This window comes from Plodia interpunctella, chromosome 15 (assembly GCF_027563975.2).
Source record: "Plodia interpunctella isolate USDA-ARS_2022_Savannah chromosome 15, ilPloInte3.2, whole genome shotgun sequence".
NCBI lineage: Eukaryota > Metazoa > Arthropoda > Insecta > Lepidoptera > Pyralidae > Plodia > Plodia interpunctella.
Genome location: NC_071308.1, coordinates 2,371,635 through 2,388,366, shown reverse-complemented (window position 1 = coordinate 2,388,366; position 16,732 = coordinate 2,371,635). Strand labels below are relative to the sequence as shown.

The 16,732-nt window shown below is 36.0% G+C and overlaps 1 protein-coding gene across 1 annotated transcript in view; it reads right to left on the bottom strand.

The window, feature by feature from the left end:
• The window catches only part of LOC128675841 (limbic system-associated membrane protein-like), a 45,489-nt gene extending 34,136 nt beyond the window's left edge, over positions 1-11,353 (bottom strand). Inside the window, exons 1-2 of the mRNA XM_053755545.1 lie at positions 10,704-11,353; positions 1,398-1,525 (exon numbers count right to left, since the gene is read on the bottom strand). Coding sequence (XP_053611520.1) covers positions 1,398-1,525; positions 10,704-10,776 — 201 coding nt within the window. The 5' untranslated portion in view covers positions 10,777-11,353. The remainder of the gene's footprint in view (positions 1-1,397; positions 1,526-10,703) is intronic.
• Between the last annotated feature and the right edge of the window lie 5,379 nt (positions 11,354-16,732).

Genomic DNA, 16,732 nt, shown 5'->3' with positions numbered 1-16,732 from the left:
AATTTTCTGCGTTGCAATTTTCTCACGATGTGTACATGATTTAGAGATATTTATTGTATGAAAACGAATAGGCCTTTGCATGTTGCAATAAAATAAATTTAAATCGCTAAAAAGTTTAATGAAACTAGAATCTGCTCAGTGGTATCCTTTTGCTTGGAACGCCACATTTATATATAATTTTAATTATAATATATGTATTGTATATAGTATAATAGACAATTTATATAGTATAGTATTCATAGACCACCACTTGCTTCTGGCAAAGGAAAACATCGTGAGGATACATCGCACACTGTTTGGCAGTTTAGTTCACTAGTGTGAGACTAATTGCCACCTAATGGCCGTAGTAAAGTCATGTCAGATGTCTTTAGGCGACTACAATAAATTGTGACACTAGTGTAAGCAATAACACTACACGTGAAGTACCTGCGCTTTGGGAATCGGCAGTAGAATAGTTTTTAGTATTTTTTTACATGATTACATGATGTTTATGATCGTTAAATTGAAATAAAGATTTTCTATATTTTTTAAGTTCGCAACAAGCTTCGTCCAAACAATGGAAATTCCGATCAATTTCGGCACCAGATTTAGTTTTAAGTAATAATTTTGACAACCAAGTTATATGATAATATAGTAAGTTGAAAAATATTTGAATTTGAATAGCGACTCTGCAATTAACATGGGTAGTTGCAAGTTCTGTTGACTGTACAGTCTACCACAGAGAAATCTGACCCCCTCGCGATTTGAACACCATCTCTTAGGGGGTCAGATTTCTCTGTGGCAGACTGTACCGCAAAGGTATTCCAGGGGAGTACATAAACTTCGGAGTCTCGAATTTCTTTCGAGAAAAAGTTATAAATGACGTAATAATGTCGAGCTGGGAAGTTTCAATAGGTACCTACGTCTCCGACGATTTAAATAAGTGCTGGTTTTTTAGATAGGAAAGTGTGAGTCGTGGAATATTTCCGCTAAGGAGCGATTTTGAGGAGCTTAAGTTAGAAGATTGGCCATCTATGACCTACGATTTGGTAGGTCACAGCCAAGGTTGTTGTTAGTTGATCATGGTGCCCCTATTCTAGTCGAACCACAACAAGAGTTGTTTACTCATATGTACTTATATTCTTCTGGTAGATAAAGCTACAGCAAGTTTATTTGTTAGACAAATTAAAAAAAAACTATTTTCAATATTCATTTCGCTACAACTTTTCAACAGCTGAACCGATTTTCATTAAACATGGCTAAGAACACTAGAGATAAAATTATCTATGACACAAAAAAAGTAAACGAAAACCGGTTCATCCCTTTAGGAGCTACGATGCCACAGACAGATACACAGACAGACACGTTAAACTTATAACATTCCTCTTTTTGCGTCGGGGGTTAAAAATATTACTCACTTTGTGTTTCCCTAAGTTAGACACAGCACAACCTAATACCGCCTCTCTTCCCACGAAGAACGTGTGGTTCCCTATCGGCCTCTCAAACTCCGGGTCTTCGGAAAATTTCTTCGTAGTCAATTGGGAATCTGGAACAGGAGAAAAAGTTTCGTTAAAATTAATCTTATCAACATCAGCCATTTAAACATTACTGCTGGGGCACACAGTCTTTCCTTATATATATATATATATATATATATATATATATATATATATATATATATATATATATATTTAACATTTATCTGATTAAGATACTTTGCTAGGCTTGGATAAGATATAATTTTAATCAGCTAATTTGTAAACGCGTAGATGCATGCAAGTATAGATATACCTATCACCTAGTACATACCTAGCACACAGTATTTATCACAATGCTATCACGAGCTATGCCACTCTTAGACGTTAGCCTCATTGAGACAAAATGATGCGATGCGACGCGATCACGTCAAATCAAAATTCTTCATCCAACTTAGGACTTTACTTATTGAATCAAAAATTTACTCAAAACTAAGTCTACTGCCGACTTTCAAAGCGCAGATGAAGAAGCAGCGGCGCAATAAATTTCACCGCATTATTTTCTTCAAAGACCTCGATTAGCAAATATGAGTCTTACAAGTACTTCTTGTCTGTACAGTCAAAAACAATCTACAACGCGTTTATTGTCATAACGCATCGTGTCGCATAGAAACATTGTTCATCATCATGATTCAATAAAGACGCTAACCCTTAGCGTGTATGATAGATACAGTGACAACATATGCCACAAATAGATACATACATATTTAATATTGACGCACCACGCAGCATCTCGCTACTTTGCCATACATTTGTCGCTCACTTAGGACAGGTTAGACAGGAGTTTTCACAAACCAAACTCAGATTTCTATTTCAACGTTGTGATTGCTTTATTTCAACACGATTTATCCTGAAATTGGCTTCCTTGCCACGTTACAGTTTTGAATAACTACAATCTAACTTTGTATGTAAGTGGTTTAGGCTGTGTTATGACAGCTACGAAAGTTAAACATCATTTACATAGATTGGGAGGGTTAGTCAGGATTCAGAGAATTTCTTGGCTGGTAGCTGGAGATATCATAAATTTATTGTATAAACTAGCGAGCTGTCTCGGCTTCGCTCGGTTAAAACCCTCATAAATTATACATGTAAACCTTTCTCAAGAATCACACTATCAATTGGTGAAAATCGTGTGAAAATCCGCGCGGTAGTTTTTGAGTTTATCGCGTACGAATGTACGCGTCATGACAAGCTGGATTTATTTTTATAATGTGTAAGGATGTAAGGACTAGTATTTGGCTATATCTATACACTTGGCATCTACAACAGAGATTCAATATCGAGAAGCACGTCGCCAGTCTTCAATGGTGGTGTGGGAGCGACTTAAGAATATAACATGTATTGATATACACATATATTAGGTGATCCTAAGCGGTGGTGGTGTAAAGCTTAAGACGCCCGCCTGTGGATCGAAAGGTCCCAGGTTCGAATCCTACTCGTTCGTACATCGAGCTTCACTTGCTTCCGGTGAAGGAAAACATCGTGAGGAAACCTGCACACTGGTTGATTATTAACTTGTTGCGTGAAATGGAGAAGGCAAAGGCAAACTACTCCATTACTAATGTCAAGAGAGTTGTTGTATGTGTTTAATTCCACGTAACGACTATGAAGAAGAAGATCACGCAGATTGACACATAGCGAGAAACAGGATAATGCATTGCGGGAAACGGTATTAGATATATTACGTGAACCGCGATGAGAAACATAAAAGAAAACGAAGCGGAAATCGTCGTGAACAGACAATACTAATCTAATAAATTTTACCAGTCCTACAGAATACGCGATAAAATGACTAAGATTGTTTTTATAAGGGACATTCAAATAGGCGAAGCCTCGGGAAAAAGCTTGTTCATTTATATAAAGTGTCTATCTTTTGGAGGGTAACTTTTTTTTATTTATTCCAAAAAGATGGCCTATTATAATAGATTTTGTTTCTTCTAGCAGTCCAATGATTTAGCCGTAACAAAGTAACAAACTGACAGAAAGGCCCACTAAAAATTGTAACAAATAAATGTAATTAATTTAGTATCTTGTAACAGAAACCACCAATTTGAAACATAGTCAAAATGCCATTAACATTATTAGATTGAAATCATCGATTTTAATAACTTTGGGATTAGGTTGAAAGTTGTCTGGCAAACTTGATAACTTAGAAGCTATTCTCTTTGTTATCGGTCCTAAGTTTAAGTTGAAAATTATGTCAGGTGGGTACTTAGTAATATCTGACTGAACTTAGTTGCTTGAGTGACCGGAGTCAAAAGGTTAAAATCGTGAATGGTTATTGCCTGATTAGCTGTTCCAACACATTAATTTCTTATCAGCTTTTGCCCGTGACTTTACCTGCTTAAAGTTCCATAAACAGTACCAAAGTTACCCTTTGTCCTTCTCAGTACTTCTGACTATGTGTAAGTCAATTTTCAAGGAGATTGGTTTTTTAGTAAAAAAAATATGTGAAAAAATAACAAACAAAATGTTAATTCCTTTGCAAAGAAATCTTGGTCATATTTTACCTATAAACCGGTCCTAGAATACAGCCATTCCATATTCTCCCATGGATGTTGTACGAGGCGACTAAGGGACAATAATGCCCCAGCAACACAGCCGATAGGCAACCACGGTATTCCAAAACAGGGTTAATAGGACGCCGGTCGTAAAACTACTGCTGAATATTCAAAATTTATAGATATTTATTTTATACGGACGGAGGCTTCGGAGCGTCACATCCATGTATACAATAGGGAGAAAGCTCAGGTGAAAGTGAGATATATCTCTGAATAAAATAAAATTTAAATAGTTAGGTAATTCATATTGTACCTACTAACATTATAAATGCGAAAATCTGTTTTTAAGTCACGCGTAGGAGTCTACTAGAAAGAAAGAACATATTTAATTGCCAAAAACATGAGTACAAATATACAAATTGATGTTATAATAAATTAAACCTACCTACATGTTTTACCGAATATAGGTATGCAAATGTTTAAAATGGTCTACGTACGTGGTTCCTATATTACTGTTAAGTGATTAATACAAAATATTTTATACTACTGCTGACGTTGATGCTCACTGTGGACAAACCTCTGTGGTTTTTGTCAGTGTTCTTATATTATGTACTATATATATTTGTTCTTTATATGTGAAATAAAATAAAAAAAAAAAAATATAAATAAATAAAGAGGAGCGTGCTATTCACTACAAATAACAAAAAAAAAGAATTATAATGTATACTAGCACTAAATTCTGTCATTAAAGAAATAATTTAAAGTATAATAACATTTATCAGTTAATAAAGACTCGAGATGCTTTTGAAATAGATTTAAGTTAAAGCTTTTATATTGATTTGGAATTTTGTTATAAATTTTCGGTGCCATACATACTCTATACTATTACCGAGTATAGCAGTTTTTGATGGGTGCATGAATAATCGATATATCTCGATGATTCCTCAATACAACATCAGCTAGATGAGGGAATTACTAGGTATTTAAACGCTGGGCTGATTTAGATTACATTTGGAAAAAATATTAATAATGACCCGCGGTCTAACACAAGCTATGGGAAACTGAGGTGGATATTTATTTAAGTACAAAACTACTGCCCTTAACATGTGGTAATAATACATGCTTAGATATTACAATATCTACATTTTGGACAAATAACTATCGGCAGACTTTAATTGACATTATAATGGACGTTCTGACAGTTTGACGTTTAGTGTCTGTGACAAATATAAATTGATGTGAATGACTACCATGTTGGCCATAGTTCTAAAACAAAGTAGATCTGTTGCCGTTAGACAGTCTATCAATCTACAATTCTACCAGTCTACAACTATCGATAGCGTCGATACTATTGATGGCTATCGATAGTTTGAGAAAAAGCTATAGTATCGATAACAGAACCAACGATTGAAAGTTGGTAGTAGTTTTGACATCAATATGTATGTTAAGTTGAAATAAATTGAATTTGTGTAAAAAACATAGACACACAAAGCACCAAATAGACTATTAAATTGAGGATATCATATGCCAGTAATTAGATCATTGAAAGGGTTACCATCTTCTATATTTCTAACCACCTCAATAGCGTAGTGGTCACCACTCCTGCTCCTGGATTCGAATTCCAGTGTGGACTAATAATTGTACTTACTTTAAAGAAATTTGAATTTGTGTAAAAATTGCATAACGGAACATACACGAAGTAGATGATATATAAATAAAAGCTACTCTTTTTAACTACTAGATATGCTCACAGTCTATTATAATAATCTTTTATATACATAAAAGATTATGATTATATTCAGCAAGTTGGAATTAATATTATATGCGCGTAATATTAGAAAGGTTTCACAAAAGGATAGAGTTAATTTAACTGTAAGAAATTCCGGAAATATCTGGTTTAATCCAGCTAGCTTCGTGTTGATTTTAGTTAGTTTCCTTTGCAAGTTCTCGAACAGGAAAATTGTGTTTAATTAAATTAAATAAGTACTTTGCATAGTATATTTATTATATAAGTTTAGTTCATATTTACTTAGATCTTTTATTAGTTAATTTACATAAATAAAACAAAAGATTTTTTTATGCTTAGTTCCAATTTTCCGTATAATTTGTTGCCATTTCAATGCCAAAGATTTCAATGCCAATAAAACTGAATACAAGATACCTATAGACTGATTTACTTGGATTATTGTGTAGTTTTCCCAGATAACATTTTCCCTGTCCAAACTAAAACAATAAAATAGCATTAATAACAACGAGCAACTCAAACGGAACGCCAATCCGTGGCGCAAAATGGAACAACACTAAAACAGCTATAAAACTTACATAAAATGCCAAACTAAAAACGTGAAAATAGTAAAAAAAAATGTCACGCGCGGCGCCAGTAGCCACCTGTCACCGAATGCTAATATCGTTCAAAATGGCGGGAATGTTGCAAAGAACGAATATCGTACGTCTGTAGCTAATGTGCCGTGGTGAATGCTGACTTTTGTTATTTGAAATTACTTTATTCGTGGCACTTTTTCTTGTTGTCAAAATTTAAGGTAACACAGGACTTAGTTACATACTACTAATATTATAAATACGAAGGTCTGTTTGTCTGTCACGCTTTCACATCTAAACCGTTGTGGCGATTGTGATGATAGCACTCAGATTATAGAAAAAATATACATAATGGAAGTGAAAAGCCTCTAAATATTCATTAAACAGAATTTAAAAAAGTAATTTACATACAAACATACAAGAAAAACTAATGATTACTTTGTTGCAATTAGCTAAAAAGAGGAATTTCTTAGATACACGCAATGATCTTAATAGTAGGGGCAAACCCATAGATAAAAAAAGGCGAACCCAAGAAATGCTGGCTTGATGTCGTCAAGGACATATTATACGTGCCAATGGTCTGAGAATCACTCGTAAGGATGTCGACGACCATGCGAAGTGGAGACGAAAAAGTAAATACAGTAGAAATCGTACCCTAGACTCCAACGCTCAACGGCTGCGGAAGAACCGGCAAACCTCTCATGAAAGAGAGAGATCTCAAATAGTATAGATAAATATAACCTCTCACTCTTTAATCATCCAAATAAAATTAAGTACAAGCAGGATACCATCGATACAGGAAAAGGCTTAACCACGACATTAGAGGTCCATTTAGAAAGCGCATACCTACCTACCATAATTGGTCCCAAAACATGATGACGGAAAAGATAATCTCGTGGTTTCTTTTTCATATCGTATACATATACTAGAATATCATTAATTATGTTTCACAAGTGTTATATAGTGGTGACTGGGAAATAAGTTTATTCATATTTATTCTGTAGTTATTTTTCAGTTAGTTACTATCCAAACCTTGTGAAACACAACTTTTAATGCTCTGTTCTGTTCTGTGTTACATTATGGGCTAACAGTTACTATGAGCAAATGGGGATACAAGCCTTAGAATTCAGTTTATATCACGAATTTCCCTATCTGATACTATCGGCCTATCAATGGTCAATTCTTCCTATGAATCATACATACCTACAAACATAATAAAGACTGACTATACGTTATAATTGATTAGCTTTGTCTATCCCAGGAAAAGGCTTCCGTTTCGATCCTATAATCTATAAGGATCCTGAAATTCCCGGAGTAAAAGCTATATATAAATATATTATATGAGAACAAATCACACAGATTGAGCTAGCCCCATAGTAAGTTCGAGACTTGTGTTATAGGATACTATAACGCAACGATGCTATATATTTTATAACAAATACATATATAGATAAACATCCAAGAGCCGTGCCAATCAAAAAAAGACCATTTTCCATCATGCTCCGACCGGGGTTTGAACCCTGGCACTCTCGGTTCAGAGGCAAGTACTTTACCACTGCGCCACCGAAGTCGTCAATATACAGTACAATATATACAGTACAATATCTCCTTTTATCATTTATCTGTACCCAAAATCTGACATTAGTAACGGGAATTCGCCGGTAACCAGGAAATGAATTCGGCTCACTGTGCTATGTTATGCAAAAACTCAGTCGGCAAAACTCAGCCGCAACGAGCTTGTACGCAAATTGATTTTTGGCACGATTTTGTTTCGGTTCTCTGCTAAATGCCAGTTTGCTTTGTTAACCCACTTCGCAAAAAGGAGGAATATGATAATCGAAAGCGATATCGTAACTAATATTATAAATGCGAAAGTAAGTTTGTTTGTTGTTACCTATTCACTCTTTATCTACTCAACCAATATTCTTGAAATTTTGTACACATCTAGTTTGAGGTATAGAGATGAACATATGGTATACCTTTCATCGCGGAAAATTAACGCGAGCAAAGCCTCGGGCAAAATCTAGTGTGTTATATTTATAACATTTAATTTCTTTCTCTAGTTTCGGCGCATGTTTTTTTTTCCTGTTAGACCCAAATACTAATATTTATTTTTGTGGTATTGTACAGATTCACGTCCTTTTAATTATTTTTCATGGTAAGCGCTTCTGGCATAATAGAGACCAACACTGTTCAAATGAGTTTCTTCAGCATTTCTTTTCAGGTCTTTCCTTATTCATAGTAGATTTTTGCATTGATAAATATTATGTAATATACGACGTGAAAGCACTGTGAAGCACTATTTTAGATATCGATTGACTGGAAGAGATCCCTTCCTGTGATAAATACGCCATTGTGCATATTTATTTAAAGTATTTTTTTTAAGTATGTAGATTCAATAAACATATTACAATCTAATTTTGTTTGATTTAGGTTAAGTTCTAGTTTATTATCATATTCATAGTCGTATTTCCTCATGTCGTGGTCATTACGCGCAACGAATTTCTTGGCACTATTAATGGAGTGGTTTGCCATTGCCTTTTCTATTTGACACAAGTTGGTTTCCTACGGTGGGCAATAGGCTGCCAAATATTATAAATTCAAAAGTTGTGAGGATATACATATATCCTTACATACAAACATACATACACACATGTGTGTGTATGTTTTTTACTTTTTCACGCGAAATCTACTGAACCTGAACAAAACAGATCTGAATAGAACCTGGTATGACCTGGAATAAAATAGGGTACTTTTTATACCAAAATTCCAACGGGAAATAAATCATTGCAAATATCGGGATTAGTATGATTTGTAAAGTAATTGTATATTGTTACTAAAATAGTTTTCCCTAAAGTAACAAGTTACGAGATTCAACTTTTGAACAATTAAGTACTTTGTCGCTGCCAATGGGAAGTTAATTAAACGAAGAAACTGAAAACAAATTCCTTTACTTTCTTCGAGAGATTGTTGTAAGGTTCCACTCTAGGACCTCAGTATACTCTCCCATGGATGGTATACCAGGAGACTAAAGAACACAAAACCTTGGCAGCGGACGAAAGACAATAGCACTCCTAAAGAGAGAGGCGGGTGGTCGGTTGTGCAATCGCAGTCGAATCAAATTTTCTGGTTTGATGATGTGAGAGTTTTCTGTTTCAAACTCAAGGCATCCTTTAAATAGACACATTAATATAAAACTATTTTATTTAAACCGCGATCGTTGATTTAAACTAAAAATGTTTATAGCCTAATAGGGGCTATTCGATCAAGTAAATTCTTATAACATTAAATATAGTATTCGTTTTATATCCTTCCTACTTATATATCATAAATGTGAAAGTTTGTTAGGAGTGTATAACACAAACATACACGTGTTTGTTTGTTGTACAGGTATAAATAACCTGGAATTACACATAGGGCAATTTTATCCCAAAAGTCCCACGGGAGTGAAGCCCCGGTGCGTAGCTAGTAATAATATATTTTCATCATGGAAATGATGATTGTATTCAATGAATCAATATAAGAACGAGGTTCTTGTTGATGGAGTCCTTTCCATTCTACTCTGTTTCGTGCCATAGATTTTACGTCACGAATTTTATCTTGTCTTTTATTTCTTGATGATTGTACTAAATGACAACGTAAATAATTTACTGGGTTACATAGAGTGTAATGTCTAGGACAGCCATGATTTTTATTGTATTTATAGAATTTATAATCCATATTAATAGGTATTATAAATGCGAAAGTCTGTCTATCTGTCTCTCTGACTCTCCCGCTTTCACGTCTGATTTTGATGAAAGTTAAAGGCTCCCGTTCAAACATAGGGTAGATTTTTTTCAAAAATCAACCCCCAATTGACTAAAATGAGGGGTGAAAGTTTGCGTTCCGCTTTCGCAGTGAAGCCGTGCGAAACCGCGGTCAAAAGCTAGAATATAATCTCTCATCCTCTCATGTGTCCGGTGCTATTTTTTATTGCGATGCCCCGAAGTCTGCATAAAAAATTAACCATTTAATGTTGAATATTCGATATTGTTTCTTTTAAGCTATCAAGGTTGTTATACAAAAATGACATGGTGTCAGGACGAAGTAGATAACCGCTGTCCACCAAAATACATTAAATAAATTCGAAAGTTTGAATGTGCGCATGGAAGTTTGTTGCTTAATCACGCTAAACGAACTGATTTCGATAAAATTTAATAAACGGATAGAGTACTATTAATAGTACTCTTTCCGTATACTACATTTAAACTGGACGAAACTGGACGTGGAAGGGTTAGCACTTACGTTATAATTTTTTTATCCCGAAATTCCCATAGAATCCAACTCTGGGGTGTAGAAAGTAAATAATTATACAAATAAACGGGCTTACCTTTCTGGGCCATGGTTGGTAAGAGTGCAAGAGCCTGCAGCAAGGACCAAAAACAAGTCCTCACAATCTTCATCCCGCCTCATCAACTATTCACTGCGGCCCCAAAACTGTACATTTTCATTCACATTTCGTCCATTCCACCCGGCCATTAGCACTGTTCCATTTTTGTCTATGTCCGCTTCATAACACGTTCCTGGACTTGTATCTAAACGTACGTTTATTTTTTCGTTATTGTTTTTATTATTAATCAGAATAAAAACTTTATGTAAGTATATAATATGTTATTTACAGGTCAAGTGAATAGTATTTCTTACACGCAATTTTTTCATAACTCAATGACTATTACTACAAGACAGTTCAATTTATTTATCACGTTACATATCATTGTATGAATAGTCAAACCTTTGCTAGCAGTTTAATTAACAGGAGTGTAATTTATTTTATTTATACAGCAGAGATATATTGAATACAAAATGTTACTTCCGTGCTTGTTGACAGTCTTTATTAAATATTCATAGTCCACTTAAATGTCCACCTTTAATTATTTTCCAAAGACAAAAGAACTGGAATCTATTTTATTTTTAAATTGAAAAAACATCGCAACAAGTCGAATTTCGATGTCGAGTAACTGCGTAGCCGACGCGACCGCTCGGATACGCGTTTCGTAGCAAACTGGTTTGTCGTAGCCACAGTCGTAGCACACAGCTACGTCGTAGACTGCGCGGGTCGTAGCGTTTGCCTCTTTATTACTGATGTAAGAAGTAACATAAATACGTACAATAATGTTTCACAGTTGTTTGAAAAAATGTTTATGTGGTGCTTATAGTTTTGAATTGAAAAGAAAATAAAATGAAACGCAACTTCAAACCAAATAATGTAAGTACATTTTATTTTTCGATAAAAATTGTTAGTATTACATTTTAAGTCACAGGATAAATTGGTGTAAATACGTATTTATTTATTTAACATCGTATTTACTTAACATCATATCATTGTCAACACCCAACGGCAATTCCTTTTTCTTATCCTTGATTATTCCCGGTTATATTCCAGGAGCCGTGCGTAATGTGTAATAAAACGTTTTTTTTTTTCAGAATCAGCAGATTTTACGGCCACTGCCTGAGGGCTACCTTCTATGGGAATGCTGTCGATAAATTGTCAAAGCTTTTTATCCCTCAGTCGCAACATCCCTGGAAGGATATAAAATGAAATTTTATACTGCAACCAAAAGATGCCATAATCTATGTTCAAGTACGTGAACCGAAAATATTTCACTAATTGAGATTTATTGACATCCTAAAAAGCACAAAATATTAGTCAGTAAACAAGTTTGCACACAAAAAACACAATATAGCATACAAACATGCTCTCGCAAACACACTTTCAGATTGATAAAGGCTTTAGCTATGTTCGAATGATGTATGGACGTAAAAATATATTTGATCGAGTAAAACGATTCACTATATTCCAACGGGGTCGCTCGATACCTCAGCGATTACTCGAATTACTTCAATATTTATATCTTTTATAGTTTAAGGAATAGAATAATTTATTGTCTGTCACATTACTGCACAGATCTCGAAGTAAAAGTGGCGAATTTAGAAACAATTTCGGTGGATTAAACAAACTCTTGTTATAATAATAATAATAAATATAAATACATATATTAGGACAAATCACACAGATTGAGCTAGTCCCAAAGAAAGCTCTAGACTTGTGTTATGGGATACTAACTCAACGATACTATATTTTATAACATATACATTTATAGATAAACATCCAAGACCCAGGCCAATTAGAAAAAGATCATTTTCCATCATGACCCGACCGGGGATCGAACAAGGGACCTCTCGGTTCAGAGGCAAGCACTTTACCACTTCGCCACCGAGGTCGTGAAATATATATAATTGTCGTTATAATTGTCATTTTTCAGAAACAGCACAAAAGTTTTGGTGAATTTTGTAGTAAACTAGCGGTCCACATCAAAATCCGTTGCGTAGTTTTAATGATCTAAGCATGTATTTGGACAAGCAGATATCAGGAAGCAACTTTGCTTTATATTATGTCTAAATAGATAAATATGCAATCTAAGTAATTCATAAACTTCATGGTTGTATTCCTCATGGCTGAGGGTCGTGGTCGTCACGCGTCTTGCGGTGGTTGGCCATTTTGTTCATTACTATTCTATCTATTACTGTCCTATTTCACGCACGACAGCAAAAAACAAAATCTTGTTTTTGATGTTTTCTGTCAGACTAGCTCGAAAGAAGATTCATGTGCGTGAACCTAAAATATTTTAATAACGACGACCTCGGTGGCGCAGTGGTAAAGTGCTTGCCTCTGAACTGAGAGGTCCCGGGTTCGATCCCCGGTCGGGTCACGATGGAAAATGATCTTTTTCTGATTGGCCCGGGTCTTGGATGTTTATTTAAATATGTATTTATTATAAAATATAGTATCCTTGAGTTAGTATCCCATAACATAAGTCTCGAAACTTACTTTGGGGCTAGCTACATCTGTGTGATTTGTCCTAATATATTTATTTATTTTTTTTATGTGAAAAAAATGCATGAAACCGATCGAACCGTATCGCTTAGCATGTGTAGATCTGCGTAGAAGTCACAGATGTCACCCACTCGGCAACCGAAACACAAATCGATACAAAGCTTGAAACTTAGATTGGAAGCCACACTTTAAAACCACCTTCGCCATTAGGCAGCCTCATATCGTACCTGTTAGGGCAATTTCGTGTGTATTAAGTTGGCAACACTGAAACTTTGGTCATTAGGACAAGGCCAGTAAGAGCGGGGACCGTAATACGTACGTAGGGCAGGTGGGACCGGGAGTAAGACTTAACTTGCAAGCTTGAGCGTAAAGAATAAATAAATAAATATATTAAGAAAAATCACACAGATTGAGCTAACCCCAAAGTAAGGTTGAGACTTGTGTCTTGTGTATGGATACTAACTCAACGATACTATATTTTATAACAAATACATATATAGATAAACATCCAAGACCCGGGCCAATCAGAAAAAGATCATTTTTCATCATGACCCGACCGGGGTTCGAACCCGGGACCTCTCGGTTCAGAGGCAAGCACTTTATCACTGCGCCACCGAGGTCGTCGTCAAGAAAAAAATGTCGAAACAGTCTCCGTCACTCTCTTCTTTGTATATACCCGGTTGCGTTGCGTTCGGGGTTGTGAAGACGCGAAGGTCGGGGTGAACGTAAATCAAAAAACTTAAAATTTTGAAGACTCTGTTGTGATTTTACAACCAAGAATCTAAAAGTCTATTACTTGTACCATCCCCGAAATATCTAGGCCCACTAACTGCCAAACTTCCCGCTATTATGTCAAAACAACTTCCATTGAAGCCTTTCGATAAACGCATACTTTTACTTTCTTTATTTCTCACTATTTTATCTTCTTACATTATGTATTTAATGTTATTTACCGAGAAAAAAATATAAATATAACAATGTAAGTACACAATAAAGTAAATACATAATCAGAAAAGTATACAGATTGTAAGAAGATAAAGTAGTGAGAAATAAAGAAAGTAAAATAATGCGTTTAACGAAAAGCTGAGAAAAAATACTGAGAAAAAAAATATAAATTTACATTTAAAAAATGGTAAGCCCTTCTGGCATGATAGGGACCAACACTGTTTAAACAAGTTTCGGCATTTCTCAGCAATGGTCGTTCCGAAATGATAGTAGTTTTTAGCTTTGGTGAATAGTATTTAATTTACTTAGACTAGGTAGAATATGACGTCCCCCCCGACGGGTTCCCATCTTGTCGCGATGGTGGGGCTTAGTAACCGGGGGGGCTGGTCTGACACAACCAGCCACCCCGGTGAACAGAGACTTTGGTGGGTGCTCTGGGCCTGGTGGACGGTCCCCTAGGTAGTACTACCATTGGCTGGTGACCCGCCACCAGCCTTTGGATGTGGAAACTAGAGGGGACCAGAGGTGGGGTCGCGGGGGTTTGTCCTCTGCGACCACAGCGCGGCCGTGGCGCTGAACACGGTGCGGTGGGGCCGCAGGGGAAGAGGAGAGTCGGTATGTCTCTCGACGATCCCCCTGTCCTCTGCGGCCGAAGGGTGGCTGCCTCTGTATCGGGCGCAATGTGTGGGTGTCACCTGCCTCTTGCGCCCGTACAGGGGCAGACTTGGGTGCCCTGTGGCACCCAAGATTAAGATTTTGTGTGTGTCCTGTGTGTGTTGTTGTGTGTGTTGTGTCGGTGATGCCCGCTCCCCCCGTCAGCTTTCTGACTGGTACGCGGAGCGGGCTTGATGGTCCGCGCCACGCTGGCTTAAGGGGCGGGTGGTTAGCACTTGTGCTTGCTGCCCGCCCAGATCGGGGCCGAAAGGCCGGCCGGGGGAGCGTCGCGGTGAAATGCCTAGCGACCCCGTGACGTCCCCCATTATGGCAGCATGGAAACGCCCCAGGGGTTTAGTGGGTAGGCTGGGCCGACTAGCGGCCCAGGAGTCCCACACTCAGTGCGTAACAAGCATTCCCCTGGGTAAACAAAAAAAAAAGGTAGAATATGACGTGAAAAAGTGCCTGTAACAGCCTAATTTCTGAACTATTGTTTTGATTTGATATTTATTATTTAGGACATAAAATAATATTTTTATTTTCTATCACAATAATCAATATCCTTAAAAAAATATACAAAATTAATTATCTATATAAATCGACACGAAAAGCAATATTTCGTACGGTTTCCTATTCATTGGTTGAAAAAAGAAAAAAATTCGCAGCTTTCCTTCTTTTATATAAAAATATTTTCTCTTATGTGTGAATGTTTTATGAGATGAAGACAAAAATAATATGATCTATGCCCTGATCGACTTGTATTATAAAAAACGCATCTTTAAACAACTGAAACGTACATCCATCCCTAGATTTGGATCGACTCCCAAAGGAAATATAAATACGGTATTGAAATATCGTATAATGTGTATCGAAATCCCGTTCGTGGGTAATGTATAGATGACCAAGCTTACTTGGGCTCTAAAGTGTTTGTAGATGTTGAGATTGACGCGTCAAGTTGTAGTGGTTAAGTCGTAAACGTTCGATAGGTGGAAGCTACTTATGACTATGAATATTTATTACATATTAGCTGAACGACGTTCATGTTGCCACCGGTGGTTAAGGAGAATAACTTACGTGAACTGATGAGATGCTTAGAAAGATAGAGTTTTGTATACTCGTATGTCGACGGCTTAATTTACGTAGAATGGATTTTTTTTTATTTCAAATAAATAACAATTATGTTTTATCGTTCATGAAAAATATATTTCCCGGGGAAGTACTTTACATTATCTATATCTATCATAGATCAATGAAAAGGAAAAAAGTAGGTACCTACCCACTTCTACATGAAACAGTAGGAGGAAGTCCCGTAAAGCCGGACGGCAACTAGTGCCCTAGTGGATGCTTGTATTAGCTCGACAAGTTGAAGCGTGAACGTATCACATACGGAAGAAAGGGGTGCGAGATGGAGTTTGTCAGTGATGGTCGATGCGATCTCAGAGGAGCGGTCGATGTGTGCTGTTGGCGAGAAAACGCAGCGTCATTCTGATGAGTGTTACAACGAAATTTCTGTATTGAAAACTTTAAGGTATTTGTTAATTAAAGTAGAGTTTCATTATTATTCATAATCAAGCACATTTTCTGTTAATTTTAAATACAGATTAGGTATACACCATAGAATGTTGGTATTATCCTGGACACACAGTAGTCCCTTAATGTACGATAATAAATAATTGTATTTTTCTCATCAATAGCTTTTTTTTTATGATTGTTGATTTATTATTTTACAGGTCAGCAAAGTAACAAAAAGTCAAAATTGAAGAGAAGAATAAGAAGAACCTTACAAATTGCGATTGATTCCAATAAAAGAATTGAGTTTGAGAGAAGCTTTGTCGCGTTTCGACATATCAAAAGGACTATAACGAAGACTGAATACAGTGCTGTAGCTGCCATAGGTTAGGCTCATAGAGCATGTGCAGATATTC